The sequence below is a fragment of the Pelophylax lessonae genome (genome assembly GCF_965119305.1).
Source record: "Pelophylax lessonae genome assembly, chromosome: 2".
Lineage (NCBI taxonomy): Eukaryota > Metazoa > Chordata > Amphibia > Anura > Ranidae > Pelophylax > Pelophylax lessonae.
In genome coordinates, this window is record NC_138769.1 from 578,280,876 (window position 1) to 578,297,432 (window position 16,557).

The 16,557-nt window shown below is 43.0% G+C and overlaps 1 protein-coding gene across 2 annotated transcripts in view; it reads left to right on the forward strand.

Annotated features, from left to right (window-relative positions):
* Positions 1 to 626: 626 nt before the first annotated feature.
* The window catches only part of LOC309545459 (solute carrier family 26 member 10-like), a 107,099-nt gene continuing 91,168 nt past the window's right edge, over positions 627 to 16,557 (forward strand). The window contains exon 1 of one of the 2 annotated variants that reach the window (XM_082244663.1): positions 627 to 952. In XM_082244663.1, the coding sequence (XP_082100789.1) occupies positions 688 to 952 (265 nt within the window). In that variant the 5' untranslated portion in view covers positions 627 to 687. The remainder of the gene's footprint in view (positions 953 to 16,557) is intronic. The other variant, XM_082244662.1, reaches the window with a different exon arrangement.

Below are 16,557 nucleotides of genomic sequence, written 5' to 3' on the forward strand. Positions count from 1 at the left end.
ACACTGTGATTGTCCTTCCCACACTAATTACTGGAACATCCTCAACCGTAAAAGGCAGAGGCAATCACAACATTGAGCTTACAAGAACCAGCAGAGCCCAGAAAAAGTTTAACAGAGCTCAGGCTGATTACAGCCTAGCTGTAAAACACACTAAATGTATTTAGAGGCACTTCAGCTCAGGGCAGGGTCCCTACATATTTGTAGTGGCTTCTGCTATTGTTTTTCTTTTCATTTTTGTTATTGTCATGAACAGTAGCCTCTTTCTTATTTATAAAAAAATATTTTTGTAATAGTGTTTTACATAAGTGTGCCTCAAGTGTGTGGTGGTGATGCTCTTTGTTTGAAATGCTTGTATCTACGTGTACAACTCCGCCATGAGTATACAGAAATTTCCACTGTATTAGTACTTTCTTCCTTCCGGTGATACCTGGTGAAACTTTCTTTGGCTCTTTGATGCTCAGTCCCAAAGGTTTTAATAGAGGATGTCATCCCTTTCCTGAAAAGCTTGTCTTTAAAACAGAAGTGGTTAATAAAGGATGTTTCCAGGGAGGATATTCACAAAGCAGACTCATGTATGATTGGCCCACCTCCCCAAGCAGGAAAGCAAGCAGAGATTAGAGAAAAATATATAAGGGCTTCCCTGCTTTCTATCCCCAGTGATCTCAAGTTACATTGGCAGCACTCAGTATGAGCACGCTGGCAGTGTACAGGAACATCTACACGGAAGAGCAGTTTCAAAAGGTGTATGGCACAGCTAAGGACCTGGAGAGGCCTCCCCTCTCTCTAAGGGAGAGGGTAGCCAGGAGCTGTAAATGTTCCTCTCATTCTATCCATACTTTTCTTAAGAAAAGGATCCCTATTGTGGCCTGGCTACCCAGGTACAAGTTGAAGAAATGGATTCTGGGAGATCTCATTGCTGGTTTGACCGTTGGCGTAGTTCATATCCCACAAGGTAAGTGATTAAATGAACTTTTTCCTGAATTATATAGATTTCTATGTTATTCCATAAATGAAGTAGCATCTATCTATCTTCTAAAATGTGGTCAGCAAAGACCTGAGAATAAAAACAAATGCCTTTTAATAATACATTAACGGTTTTAATTGGTCTTGATTGATGGGACACCTACATAAACCCCATACACATACCTGTGTGACAATTAAATATTTATTTGTGTTTGTTAGAGCAGTAATATCTTTCTTGTGCACAAATGAGAGAAGATGTAAAAAAAAGGTCATTTTTAGTGTGGGTTCACACTGATCCGACCCGACTTCGGGCGACTAATGCCGTCACCCGTGCACCGCGACTTCACATAATGGAAGTCAATGCAAGTCGCTCCGACTTTGCAAAAAAAAAGGTGCAGGAACCTTTTTCTAAGTCGGAGCGACTTGAGTCGCTCCTATTAGAACGGTTCCATTGCACAGCTTGGACCGCTACTTGTCAGGCGACCAAGTCGCCTGACAAGTCGGAATAGTGTGAACCGGCACTTAAAGTAAGCTTCTGCTTACAAATCGTTTCATATGCTGGTTCATATTTGTACTTTGCAGCCTTGTATAAATCCGTTGATTTGTTGTTATCTGTGTGTTATGTACTTGTTGCACACGTGTCTATTTTCATATATAAAATTGTTTCATTGCCACAAAGTGTCCATATCCCCATACAATGCATAAATTAAATACCTGTAATTTTGATCCTGTCAGTAGCCTAATTTTTTATAATTGTGGAGCTTCGCAGTATGGGGTGATGTAAAAAAAATATGAAGAAACAGTGACTGTGAGAGTTAATGTACTGAGATACGACACATATTTGTCATCTGTAAATGATTTGTTGCATATAGGGTTATGTACAGATTATGTTACATAAAATACCTATAGCATAAAGCTGAACTCCAGAGAAAGCCAACAAATCCCCTTTCAGTGGGGCTCCCCTGTGCACTGCAAAGGTAAATACATTTTTTATTGGCATAGCCCAGTGTTTCTCGACTACGGGCCTCAGGGCACACTAACTGGCCAGATTTTAAGTATTACCTTGGGGAGATGCAGACTAGAATACTGCAATCACTGAGCAGCAAATAATATGACCTGTGATGTATTTCAGTTTTCTTGCAAACCTGGCCTGTTAGAGTGCCCTGAGGACCGGAGTTGAGAAACACTGGTATAGGGTACCAAAAAAAAAAAAGGCTTTTATTCACCTTATCCATCAGCTCCCTCTTTACTTTAAGACTGGCCTCTACATCTGCTTCTCTAAGGCACTCTGGCGGTGGCAGGTAGAATGGCCTCATCAAGTGCAATGTAGGGTCAAGCGTCCTGCATTGTATGTGAGGATGCCAAGGGACTGCCTACAAACAGAGGCATCGGGTAGAAGAGTTTTGCGTTGGCTGCCAGGTAATAAAGAATACTGCCCTTTACTGGTACCCTATGTATAAATGAGAATTGAACTCTTTTTAAATGCTGGGGTACCCCACTTGAAAGGTTTTTTGTTTTTTTTTATTATTTCCCCAGAAATCATCTTTATGTCAGCCAATAAAATTTGCATGAACAGATATTCTTTGTACAACCCACTAAAAGTAAAATAAGGAACTCAACACAAATGTGCTTGAAGGGAAAAAAAAGAAAAGATACATTGTATATTTGTACTATCAAACTATTTCAGATGATCAGCAATTGATCTAATGCTGTAATGAAAGTTTACATCTCTTGTTATAAATGACTGTTTATTTGATGACTCTATGGCATTGCTGTTGCTGCCTGTTTTCAACTCTGCCATTTTTGGTACATGCATTATTCCCATAATGACCATTCATTATTATGTAACAATTACATGCATATGGCATAGAATCCTTTCAAAGGCATGTACAAAAAAAATCTAGTTTTTTGCCACTTTCACTGTTCCATAAAGTGATCCTTAAGGCTTGATTTCTATTTTATTTTAAATTAACAAACGTATCATACTTACCTGCTCTGTGCAATGGTTTTGCACAGACCAGCCCCGAGCCTCCTCTTCTTATGGCCCCCGCTGGTGCTTCTGGCTACCCCCTGTTTTCTTGGCCCCATCCCCTGCCCTCTCTGCCAATGGCTCCAACTGCTGTGTGTGAGCCAATGAGGAGTAAGAGAGCTCTCATGCACAGGGTTGAATCGGGATCGAGCTCAGGTGAGTATAATGGTCGGCTGGGGTGGAAGCTGCATGCAGGAGGTTTTTTACCTTAAACCTTTAACATCTTTTAGAATTGTTTGGTAGCAGCTGAATTGTCATTCAGATCTTTGATTGGTATATTTGGGTGATTTGGCAACCTTTGAACCAGTTGTGTTTTCTGATCAACTTGTGAGATATATGTTCTGGTCTTGTAGTCATATTGTACCTCTGAAAAATGAACAGTGTGTTTTACCATTAAATGTTTGCATATGTGTAACGGGGTTTTGGGGATGCCCCGTAGTGTCTTTGGGGTCCCTAAACCTAGTTAACTCACTATGCCTGACAGGCGGGTCCTGAGCCTCCGCTATCTGGGAGCTGGGGTACATGTCTGCGGCAGTGCCTCCACCCAGTGGGGCATCCGGGATAAAGATGTGGGGTCCCACTGGGAACATACTTGGTGCAATGAGACTGACACAGCCTAACTGGAACTAACTTTATATAGTAAGTAGCAAATGAACCAACATACATAGGAAAATACAATAGAGTAACGTAGATAACAATGCAATGTGGATTTTCCTTACCCACCCACTAGCACACCTGCGTCCCACCCCCTTATCTTCGCCCTAGTGGCCGTTGGTGCGCATAGGAGAGTTGGGGCCCTTATAAGTCCTGTTCCGCAGAGTCACTAAAGCAGCCTGAAATGTGCAATGTCCACTCTGAACCTCAGAGTCTTTACTATGAGTGAGGAGACAGGTGCCCTGTGGTGATACAGGGAGAGGCTTGGCTTACCCTCACAACACGATTAACCAGATCAGTCCGCGGCAGTCTCCTCTCACGGAATTCACCAGATGTCTGGACTCAGTGCTTGTTTTTGCCAGCGGGTCCCTCTCTCAGCTGGTGTGGTCTTGGGTGAAGCAAGTTCTCTCAGCAGGGTTCTATCTCTGTGCTGCAGTCTTTCACGGCTAGTAGCCTGTCCTCTCTCTGGCTGAGCATGTGGTAACTTTTTAGAAGTCTTCCAGGACCTCCTTCCTCAGGTTGTGCCGGAAGTCCTAACAGGACCTGTGATGACGCCACAATCATGAGACTGGAAAGGCAGTCAGTCATGTGATCAATGCTCAATGTTTTATTAACAGCATACTGAGTCCATCTGCCATCTACTGGGCATTTCAGATAATACAGCCTGTGTAACTCCACAGGGTTACATATGGTTAGGACCAAAATCCAATCGTATCTCAAGAAAGTTCTATGGACATTAAAGTTGTATGGAACTAATGAGAATAGGACTCGACTTGTATAATACAAATCAGTTTACATGATTCAGGGATCAGAGCATAACTAAGGGTGCAATGATGATCACATTAAAGGGGAAGTGCAGCCAAAGCTAGTTTGGCTGTACTTCTCCTGCAGATCACAGGAGTGCAGTTCATTCTGCACTCCTGTAACCAGTTTTCAGCAGACAGCGGGCTGAAGTCCGCTGTTGGCTAACATCACAGGGCATGTCCAGGCACGGGCAAGATCACGAAAATGGAGTCCGGATTCGCCCCCATGCCTGGACCAGCACCCGACTCAGAATCTAAGCAAGCCGCTAAGAGCCTGAGATGACCACTCCTGCCTCCTCCACAGCCCAGTGCTCCAGTGAGCGTGGGGTGGCAGAGCAGAGAGCTGCTGACTCTCTGCTCACGGAGCTGTGGGAACCGATCGCTCAGTTCTCAGTGTTAGAGGCACCGCAAGACAGATGCAGCATCGGACTGATCCTGCATCCACCTAGGTAAGTATCAATCTTAAAAAAAACCCCACATATCTGTTTTAACCACTTCTGGACCGGAAGGATTTGCCCCCTAATGACCAAGCCATTTTTTTTGATTCGGCACTGTGTTACTTTAACATAAACTTGCGCGGTCGGGCGACGCTGTACCAAAATAAGATTGATGTTCTTTTTTTCCCCACAAATAGAGCTTTCTTTTGGTCGTATTTGGTCACCTGTGCAATTTTTTTTTTTGCGCTATAAACAAAAAAAAAGGTGACATTTCTGAAAAAAAAAAAACAATATTTTTCACATTCTGCTATAACATTCCCAAAAAAAAAATAATTTAAAAATCTATTTTTTTCATTCTTTTAGACCCATTCTGCTGCATATTTTTGGTAAAAAAAAAATAGCAATAAGTGTGTTTTGATTGGTTTGCGCAAAAGTTATTGCATCTACAAACTAGGGGAAAGATTTATGTAATTTTTATTTATTTTTTACTAGTAATGGCGGTGATCTGTGATTTTTAGCAGGACTGCAACATTGCGGCGGACAGACCAGACCCCTAACTGACATTTTTGACACTTTTGGGGGGCCAGTGACATTACTACAGTAATCAGTTCCAAAAGTATGCACTGTTACTGTAATAATGACACTGGCAGGGAAGGGGTTAACCTAGGGGTGATCAAAGGGTTAAATGTGAGCCTAGGGGAGTGTTTACTAACTGTATGGGGCATGGGTTTGTGAAATGACCACAGAGACCTGTGATCCTATATAGAAGGATCACAGGCGCTCAGTGATTATTTCAGAGAGAAGAACGGTCTGCTGACAACAGCTGACCGTCCTTATCTCTCAGCGGGGAGCGAGGGCTACGTCGGTTCGCGCAGGAGAGCCAGCCTGCCGCAATAAATGTGCGGCGGGCTGTCTTAAAGGTGTTAAAGAAAAAAACTGATGTACAACTACAGAATAATAAAACAGTAATGACACTCACAATCAATAGATAATCATCTGTCAAAAACTCGTTTAGTATTTGTTTGTATATGGGAAATTCAGGCTAAAGATTCAAACAAAAATAATAGAATTAGATGACAAAACAATACATAATTCCTAATTGTCCTGAACATTTTACCCCCTTCATGACCAGGGCATTTGTTTGCTATTCAGCACTGCACTTCTTTAACTGACAATAGCTCGGTCATGCAACACTTTTTCACACAATTAGAGCTTTCTTTTAGTGGTATTTAATTACCACTGGGTTTTTTTATCTTTTGCTATATATAAATGAAAAAAATACCCAAAACCTAAAAAAAGTTTCTGCTATAAAACAAATAATTTTTACTAATAAATGTAGGCCAAAATGTAGTATTTTTGTAAATTACCCAAATCAGTGTATATTATTAATTCTTTGTATATATATATATTATATATACTATATATTTGAAAATTGATCAATCCTAAGGCCTCTCATTTCTTGAGGCCCTAAAATGCCAGGACAGTACAAATACCCCACAAATGACTCTTTTGTAGACAGTCCATGGTATTTAGTAAGAGGCATGGCGAGTTTTTTGAAGTTGCCATTTTTAGTCACACATTTTTTGGAACTTGAAGAAATTAAAAAGATTATGTTTTCACATTTTTTAACCTATTGTCACCAGTGCAGTATAGCAACATCATATGACTGGTGTGGCGGTGATCAGGGATACTGACTGGTGACAGTATGTAAAAAAAAAAAAAAAAATAAAGGAATTTTAAATAATTAGTATTACATTTTTAAAAATTTTTATTTTTTTACTATTTTTTTTACATACTTTAATCAGAGTAGTTCAGTGTGATACCTACTATTCTGGGGGTTGATCAGGGATTACATTTTTTTTTTTTACGCTGTTATTGCATTTAACAATAGTGATCACTTTTATAAACAATAGTTAACTCTAGTGAATGACTTTCCATTTATTACAGCTTGCTTACTGTTGACAAACTGTAATTGTCTACAGCTAACCACATGGTACAGGGTGCTGTGATTGCCCCAGGTACCATGTGATAACTGTGAGCCAATGACCGCATCGCACTAGTAAGCAAAATAGTCATAAATGGAAGCCATTCATGTCGGTTTTGTTTACATTGTAATCATGTGATTGTTATGATCAATCATAGTGTTCACATGGCATCCCAGTCGCTAACAGAGGCCAGGTACCCACCGGACACAGCAGTCATGGGATTGCACCGCTGCATGCCCCAGGGGGTCAGCTAGTTTTCAGTAAGTCGCTTAGCCTGGCTGTGCTGCCCATCCACAGTTTATGTACTGTGGATGGGTAGCTAGCAGTTAAAGTGCAACTAAAGACTCCTGTATGACAGTGTGAAAAAGTACCAAATTCAGTACTTCAAATCTCCCTCAAATTAGGAGAAATCCTCTTTAAGGCAGTTGTCTACACAATAAATATCTCCATGGGTAGATTTACTGTATTTATTTATTCATGTATAAAAAATGAAGAAAGTGGAGCTGTGCTTTAAAGAAAATCTGTCATGGCACAAACATTAAAAGCCACCATTTTTTGACCTCTACTAAATTTTCTCAATGTTCAGATGTGATACTTGCATCCTTCAATACCTTAAGTTACTTACCCAGGTCAAGTATGCAGATTACTTCTGACTTTCCTCCATGATCTCCATAGCTGCCTCTATGCTTGCCGATGGGGTTCAGCCTGCATTATGCTTGCCAATGAGGTTCGGCCTGGCTCTGGTGACCTGCCGTCCTCTGCCAAGCCTGCCGCTGGTGACCTACCGTCCTCTGCCCAAGCCTGTTGTTGGTGAGCTGCTGTCCGCTGCTAAGCCTGACACTGGCGACCTGCTGTCTGCTGCCAAGCCTGCCACTGGTGAGCTGCTGTCTGCTGCCCAGCCTGCTGCTAGTGACCTGCTGTCCGCTGCCAAGTCTGCCGCTAGTGACCTGCTGTCCGCTGACAAGCCTGCTACTGGTAAACTACGGTCCCAGCCAGACTATGCTGATTCCTGGGCTGCTGCCCAGCCAGACTGTGTTGATTCCCGGGTTGCCGCCCAACCAGACTATGCTGATTCCTGGGTTGCCACCCAGCCGGACTATGCTGATTCCTGGGCTGCCACCCAGCCAGGCTATGTTAACTGGGTGCTTATGTGTCTGAGGCTTCTGAAGTTCCATTGTCATGTGGCTTACAAAGGTTGTCTGTTTGGGTTAAGATCCCTATAGTTGCCTGATCTGAGTTCTTTTCGCAGCCAGTTGATCCTGTTGTGCCAAGGCCAGGAGTTACAGATATCCATTCTGAACATGGGAGCTGTGTCTGCTATTATAGCCCCAGTAGTACAGGTCCTCTGGGGAAGGGCAGAGATCCTAATGAACCTTGTCATGACCCAGGTTTTATTTATGTGATCCCTGGTTCATTTGGGGACCCGGTTTGGGTATCCTATGCCCAGGGTAGACCTGAGTGGCAGGTAAAAAGTGGAGAAGTCTCTAGCAACAGAGATAAAGAAGGTCCAGTTATGATGGGGCATCCTGGCATCAGGGTACCTGCATGGAACAAGGACTCCGGTAGTAAGCTTTCAGGTCGCCTTCAGGATCTCAGCATTGGGACAAATGCTGCATTAAAGAATGGTAAGCTTTTGGTGCTGTGCCTCCTTAGGCCTCCTTAGGGATCTGACCATCAGGGAACCCAGACAGTTTTAGAACACGGGCAGTGGGGTACTCAGCCTTCCAGACCCCAATGGTGGGGCAAGATGGATAGTCCAGAGACCACTCCTTAGGAGGGGTGAACTGTCAGGACCTGGTTCATCTGCTGGTGGCACTGTGGTTCTCAAGGCTGATAGCTGTAGTTCCAGTGTCTACAAGCAGGTGTCTCCTGGAAACCAGCAGGTTTCAGTGATCAGCACCACCTGGTTTTAGCTGCTAGGTGGCTAGATAATTCTTCTCCCACTAGCAAACGGTGCCTCAGTGTTTTGGTTGCTCCTGCCTTGTTCCCTGTTTGCCGTTTTGCTGCCAGACTGTGTTGCCCCTTGATCTTGCCCTGTATACAGTACCCTGTTGCCTTGTTTCCCTGCTTCCCATCCGCTCCCCCAGTTTTCTCCCTGCCTTGTATATTTCACATGTACATATTTGTATATTTAATTTGTTGTAAGGTTTCTGCATTTTGGTTGTTCCGTTTTGATTTTCATGCATTTATTGCTGTTGGTGTGTGGTTATTGTTCACTGTAAATAAATCTCACTTTATATATGGTTTGGTCCCAGTTTCGGTGTGTAGCTACATGCATCTGGTCATCCCAGCTGCTGATTCCGGACACGCCTCTCATGCACATACTACACACCGCCATACAATCTGCACTCCTTTCCTGCACATACTGCACACCGCCATACAATCTGCACTCATCTCCTGCACATAGTACACACCGCCATACACTCATCTCCTGCACATACTACACACTTCCATGCAATCTGCACTTCTCTCCTGCACATACTACACACCACAATATACTCCGCACTCCTCTCCTGCACATATTACCCACCGCGGTACAATCTGCACTCCTAACCTGCCATACACTCCGCAAGCCTCTCCCTGCACATACTACCCACTGACTTACACTCCGCACTCCTCTCCTGCACATAATACCCACCGTCGTACATACTGCACTCCTCTACTGCACATACTACCCACCGCCATACATTCCACACTGTACATTCACTATTTAACATTACCACATTTTGCACAAATGTACGCATGTAAGTCATCTCAGACTCTATTTAACCCCCTTTAAGCCACTCCCAATATTTAGCGCAATTTAAACCATGCCCACTTTTGATTTTGCACACAGGCCCACTGATTTCATGATACACCCCTGCTCAGATAGAATGCCTATCCTTTCCGTCCCTGATTGTAATGTTTCCCATAAGCTATACAGTTCTTTTGGAGGGAAGAACCAGGGGACACACCAATCTCTCCCTCTTTCTAGACCTTTGCTCTAGCCATTTTGTTCTTAAGTTCCTGTACCCATTCTCCCTCTAGTTAGCTCCAAAGAACAGGAACCAAACTCAGCCCATCCCTTGAAAAGGAGAGCTCAAACCCTGAAATAGAACCTCTTCTCTCTCTAACTCCTGGCCAGAAGCCCCTATCCTAAACTTCCACCCACCATATACAGGGTCCCAAAGAATATCTTACCAAATAGGAAGAGCAACACTTAAGGGGAATTTCAGCAAAGTGTGCAAACTCAATGCAGTGGTTGTATAAAGATCTATTTAAGGAAGACAATTGGCAACTCACATAAAGTAAGATGAACTATGCTTATCATGATTTTCAAAAGGTTTCCGAGCTGGGGAGGACACCAGGGAAACTGTCACTATGGATACACTAAATATGGTCTGGATGGCACCTGTAATAGTTAAGAGAGATAGCAAGGGGGCACCAAGCTAAGTGCAGCAAGGTGAAGAGGCGGATACAGCACACAATAACTGGCAGCTCATAGTGTGTGGTTGATCTCATGCATTACAGTTATTGTAGCATCTGCAGCTGGGAGGAGGAGGCATCCAAGATCCCAAGGTAGAGCTGCTGCTGCTGCAAGGTGTGGAGTGCGGTATCCGGGGTGGCCAGGCAGACTCAGGACAGGAAGCAGGAAGAAGCACGTGTGGATTAATGGAGCACATGCAAAGACAGGAAGTGATAAAACAGGAAGTGATGTCAGGGGAGTGACAACATGTATTGAAACTGACGCCTCTTTTTCAAGGCTGGACATCACTTCCTGTTTTATCACTTCCTGTCCTCAGATGTGCTCCATTGATCCGAACGTGCTTCTTCACAGACTGCTGGGATGTCAGTGGCCTGATAAGGAAGTAGTATACTTCCTTTTTAAAGTATAACTAAAGGCAGAACTTTTTTTTTTACTTTTGGATACTTTTGGAGTGTAGAGGGATTAGAACTCTTGTCAGTTTAATTGCTGTCTGTTCCCCCTGTTTCTCTTTATAGTTCCCTCTATTAGATAACTTTAAGCTCCCCAATAGATGTTATTTATAAAAATATGCTGTATAATCCCTAATTTACGAGCAACGCTAGTCACTCACGTGACTGACCGCTGGTCTCCTCTCTTGATCTGATAGCTGCAGGGGGAGATGCTGGATATCCTCCGCTGACGTCAGCCGGGATGAGGGAAGGAGAGAAGGAGACCAGCGGGCAGTCACGTGAGCGTCAGGCGCTCGTAAATAAGGTATTATACCGCATATTTTTATAAATTACATCCACTGGGGAGCTTAATGTTATATAACAGAGGGAACTATAGAAAGTGCAAACAGATTTTTTACAGCAGGAGGGGAGGATCGGGGAGCTGACAGGCAGGGGGGGAGGAAGACACAGGAGACTGAGAGCAGGGCTGCAGGTGACGGAGGCACGTAAACTGACCACGGTGTCAGGGCTCAGCAGCCATGATATACTGTGGTCAGTTTACAGAGGGGAGGGTATAGCCAGCCAGGATCAGTCAGGTATTAAAGGTGTTACAGGGTGCCAAAGTACACTGCACAAGCACTGTGCTGTATAACATGCTTTAAAGGAAAAGGATCTAATTATTTTTTTTTTTTTTTAAGGTAACAAACACTTAAAGTGCTATTAGGTAACCTATTAGTGCACTGATGTCAAACAGTGAATAATGGACTCACCAGCATTTGCCCATCCCTGCTGATTACATTAGTATTCAGGCTCAAGTAACTTTTAGAAAGTGAGATCCCACTACAGTACATTGTAAAAAAGTCCAATTTATATGAATGGAATGATCATGTCTTCACCAGTATATATATATATATATATATATATATATATAATATATATATATATATATATATATATATATATATATATATATATATGAACATATAGCTCTAAATGCATTAAAATATATATTTTAATTAATAACAACATATTTACCCAATGGAGGTATTGGTTTACTTTTAATAGTGGGATTTATACCATATAGTAATTATATAAAAAAAAAAAATAGGGCATTATATCATAAAATCTGTAAAAAAAAAAAAAAACGCCACTGGCATCATGTTGAAGAAACAAAATAAATCACACTTAAAAGTAAATATTCAGTAAGAATGTGTGCACTATATACGTAGGATTAATGTTAAAGGTGAGAAAAAATTACTAATTAATCAGATGGTAGCTTTCTCAAAGAATTTTATTGAACAGAGGACTATGACAGTATACATTGCAGAGCATGTACACCATACAAATGGACCATGAGTTACCCATAAATCAGAATGCAGGCAAGGCAGCAGGAGCCATCTCCGCAAAGTAGCATAAAACAAAGAATCTGTTGAAACAATAGCCCCCGCCAATCTCTGCAAGCATAAGTATGAGAAATAGCAGTTAAAATTTTATCCAACCAGTAAACATTTCAGGACAAGTTCGAAAGGGGCTAAAGCCAGAGTAGCTCTAGCCATGGGGTGCACAATTTATCAAATTCCCCAAAACAGCCTCTGTGTTGCCATATGTACCATTCAAGTCGCAGGTCATCACCCATCCGTGATAATCTATATCAATTTGCGGGCCTTTAAAAGAGATCTGGCTATTGCCTGTCTAGGGATATCTTCTACAGGGAGGAAGCACAAAATTCCCAATACACATTGTTTGGGGTCCTCACGTAGTAAAGCCTGAAAAACTGTATTCATGACAATTATAACTCCCCTCCAGTAGTTATGAAGTTTTGGGCACCTCCAAATCAAGTAAATTAAATCTCCATGATTCCTACAGCATCTAGTGCAGGTGGAGCTATTTCTAATTCCCATGTGAAACAGTCTTGCTGGGGTGTAGTGTACTCTTAGAAACAGGTATAGTTGTGAAAGGCCTTGAGGTACATTTAGGGAGCACTGTTGGGCCGCCAATAAGGCCTCCTCCCATTGTTCGCCCTTAAATACTCCTACATCTTTTTCCCAGCAGGAGGATGCACTATTAGGTTGATCTCTAAGGAAACTGTTTAGTAGCATTGAGTAGCATTGTGATATAAAGCCTTTATATGAGGTCACTTCAGACATGCAATTAAATATTGGGGTGTCTAGAGGTCAACCCCCTGTTGTGCCTGAACTGAATGATGCTGCTATAAATAATAAAACCGCATAAAACAGGGCAGGCGGCAAATGGTTTGCAGCTCCAAGAAAGGATGCAATGCCCAATTAGAAAAGAGTTGTCAGAGGTGAGTGAAACCATATCGCATCCACCTTACCCCGTATCGCATGGGTGCTAGTTCAGAATAATGGACATTACCCCAAATAGGGCTAAATTGTGTGATTCCCTTACTTGCTGCATTTGTCTTACTTTGTTCCAAGTTTGTTGGATAAGGACATACATGGGGTATAACTTATTTGACTAAATTCCAACCCCTCCAATCCATCGCTACCTCCTCCCTTCCTACCGTACGACAGATCAGTTTAGTGGAAGGATCCAGGTGGCCCCTCTCCTCATTTGCAGCCGAGCGCATGATTCGTGCTATTTGTTGCAGATGTGAGGCCAAGTAGTACAGGGTTAGGTAGCGCTAAGCCGCCAAGATCTTTAGGTCATTGAAATTGCTCTAGCCTTACTCTGGGGTTTTCTGATTGCCACAGTAGGGATCTGTAGAGTGAGTTGACAATACAAAACATTTTCAGGGGAATGACCATAGGGGAATTATGAAGTATATATAGTAATTGGGGCATAAGAATTATCTCTATGAGATTCATAAATCCAACTAAGGACATTTTGCGTCTCGACCGTATTTTCATCTTGTCCTGGAAACGGGCAAGGAGCGGCATGAGGTTAAGGTGAATATAATCTAAAGGGAGAGGCAATACCCAATACTCAATACCCAAATACTTAAAGAAGGTAGAAATGGCGATATTGGTCACAGCCAGGATGGGAGCGTCTAGTGCTTGATCTAAGGGCATAAGAGAAGATTTGGACCAATTTATAACCAGGCCAGAGTAAGAGCAAAATTTGGTGATCATCGTCATTGCCTCCTGTAGGGAGGGGACAGTGTCCCCCAGCAATAGCATTGTATCGTCTGCATACAACATAAGCTTTTCATGCAGTACACCATACTGGAATACATTAATCCTTCAATTATCCCAAATAAACTCTGCCATGGGCTCAATGGCTAAGTCAAAAAGGAGAGGAGACAAAGGGTAGCCCTGCCTTGTACCTCTATGTAGACCAAAACTCGGGGATATCCTGCCTGCCTCCCTAATGACTGCCTTTGGTGCATGGAACAGTAGCTGGACCCAAGGGATAATGGTCTCACCAGACCCATATTTTCTCATTATGGTCCAGAGGTATGACCATTCAATACTATAATGCCTTATGGGCATCTAGTAACAGCAATGCCCTTTCCCCAGGACTCTCCGGCTGAGATTGTATATTTAAGAATAGCCTATGCAAGTTTACAGCCGTAAATTTCTGAGGCATAAAACCAGATTGATTAGGGTGAATAATAGAGGCTATGACTTTATTTAACCTGAGTGCTAGAACCTTGGCAATTTTGTTTATATCGCTTTGGAAAAGCGAAATGGGTCGATAAGAGCCTGAATCAAGAGGGTCCTTTCCGGATTTCAACAGCAAAGCTGTAGTGGCCATAGTCATGGATGCAGGGAGACAATGACAGGACCTCGCCTGATTAAATACCTTAGTAAGTGAGGAAGCGTGTATGCTGCAAATAGCTTGTAGATCTCTATGGGTAGACCATCTGCACCCGGTGCATTCAAGTTGGGGAAAGAACTGGTCGCTAGTTGGGAGTTTCTCTATTGTTAATGGGGCATTCAAAAGTTTTCAAGAGGTGGCAGATAGAGAGGATAATGGATTTGTTTGTCTATACAGTATGTATGCAGGGAAGCCTCAGAGTAGTTTTCCTTAGATTGGTATAGGGTAAAGTAATAGGTTAACAAGTTTGGGCATGATGAGATGTGCGGAGTTAACCACCTGACCATCCTGTCTTTTCATCACACCAATCGATGGAACTACCTGATGGGCGGACATGTGCCAATTTAGCCAGGAGATGACCAGTCTGTTCCCAGTTTTCATAAAAAGTCAACCTACTAAAGAAGCGTTTCCTCTCAGCTGCTGTGGTATTAACATGGGAAAGCGCCTCCTGAGCAGACAGCCAACTATTCCTATGTTCCTCTGCAAGATCACCTATAAATTTCTCTTCAAGTTGAGGCACTAGCTGGGCAACCTGCTCTCCCTGGGCAGCCGTGGCCCTGTTGATGGCTTGGATTTCAGAAATAAGCTGTCCTCGAAGGAAGGCTTTAAAGGTCTCACAGAAGGAACTCAATAGACAGTGCTCAGCGTGGGTCTGCCAGAAATCAACAATTGCAGCCCTAAGCTTGTCAGGAGAGGGGAGGAGATTGAGCCAGAAAGCATTATGTTTCAGGGAACCCTTGGAGGCGAGATGGAGGTCGGGCTTCCAGGCATACCAGCCATCAGGGAGAAAAAAAAGCAAAAATCAATGCTTGATAAGGAGAAATGTGTATTGGAGAAACACAAAAAGTGCCTTTCCCTAGGATGTGTGGTGCTCTATGGGTCCACCCAGCCCAACTCTGCAACACATTTTCCCAGTGCTGTCTCTTGTAGGGCACATATGGCAGGTAGGTGTTTACGAAGCACTGTGGAAACCATAGTGCTCTTTGGGGGTCATGTAATCCTCGAACATTCCACGATATAATTGAAACTGTGGTAATGGTGGAAGGCTTAAAATAAGACCATAGGTATATGTATAAGTATATACGGTAAGACAACTAGGCCTGACCAACTGGGCAGGCACTCAGCTCTACAGGGATAGGCAGTCTGCCACAAAGTCTGAAAATACTTGAAAGGCAACTGAAGGAGTTCATCTCAAAATGGTGTAACTCTCTGGTAGAATAAAAAATCCTGTAGATAACCAATGAGCACAACCACACTCCGAAACAAGGGATAGAACCATGCATAAGGGGCCCATTATATAGACCAACTTGGAGAGAGGCAAGTCCTTGCAGGCCTCCATCTTCATCTCCTGTAGAAGCCAATATGCACGATGGTTCCATTAGATAACAACATGTCAGTTAGTGGAGGAAACAGGAATAAACAGAGGAAGTTCTGGTAAAAGGACTTTGGATTAAACACCACGATTTTCCCACTCTTAGTTTAGCACCTACGGTGGAACGGTTACTTATGCACTCACAGACAAGGGTAAGCTAGCAATGCTATAGTGGCAACTTAGTGAACCAGTAATTCATCCAGTCAGACGAAACTGCTCAGTCATCTTCCACTGGTGCATTTCTGGGTGAACGGAAGGCGCTTTCATTAGCATCTAGCCATTCTGAAGCCTCTGTAGCACTTGACCCCTAGCGGTAATACAGAGTTTTGCAGGAGATAAAATCACATACAGAGCTTGCAGCTTTTTGGAGGCATTTTTTAACAGTGTTGTCCAAAGGCAGTGGGGTTCCTGCCCTCTGTATTCTCTGGTAACCCAACAATACAAACGTTGCTGTGCCTAAGGCGATTTGTCTTCCGTGCGTAGGTCAGTGGCTTTAGCTAAATGGGTAGTGGACTGAGATTCTAGTTAAAGGGGGGCAGCTGATCTTCAAGGTCACTGACTCTGCTTTCCACAGCTGTGGTTCTCTCTCTGACTTTCTAAAGGTCTTGTCTGATCAACCCCACCGCTTTCTCAAGACCCC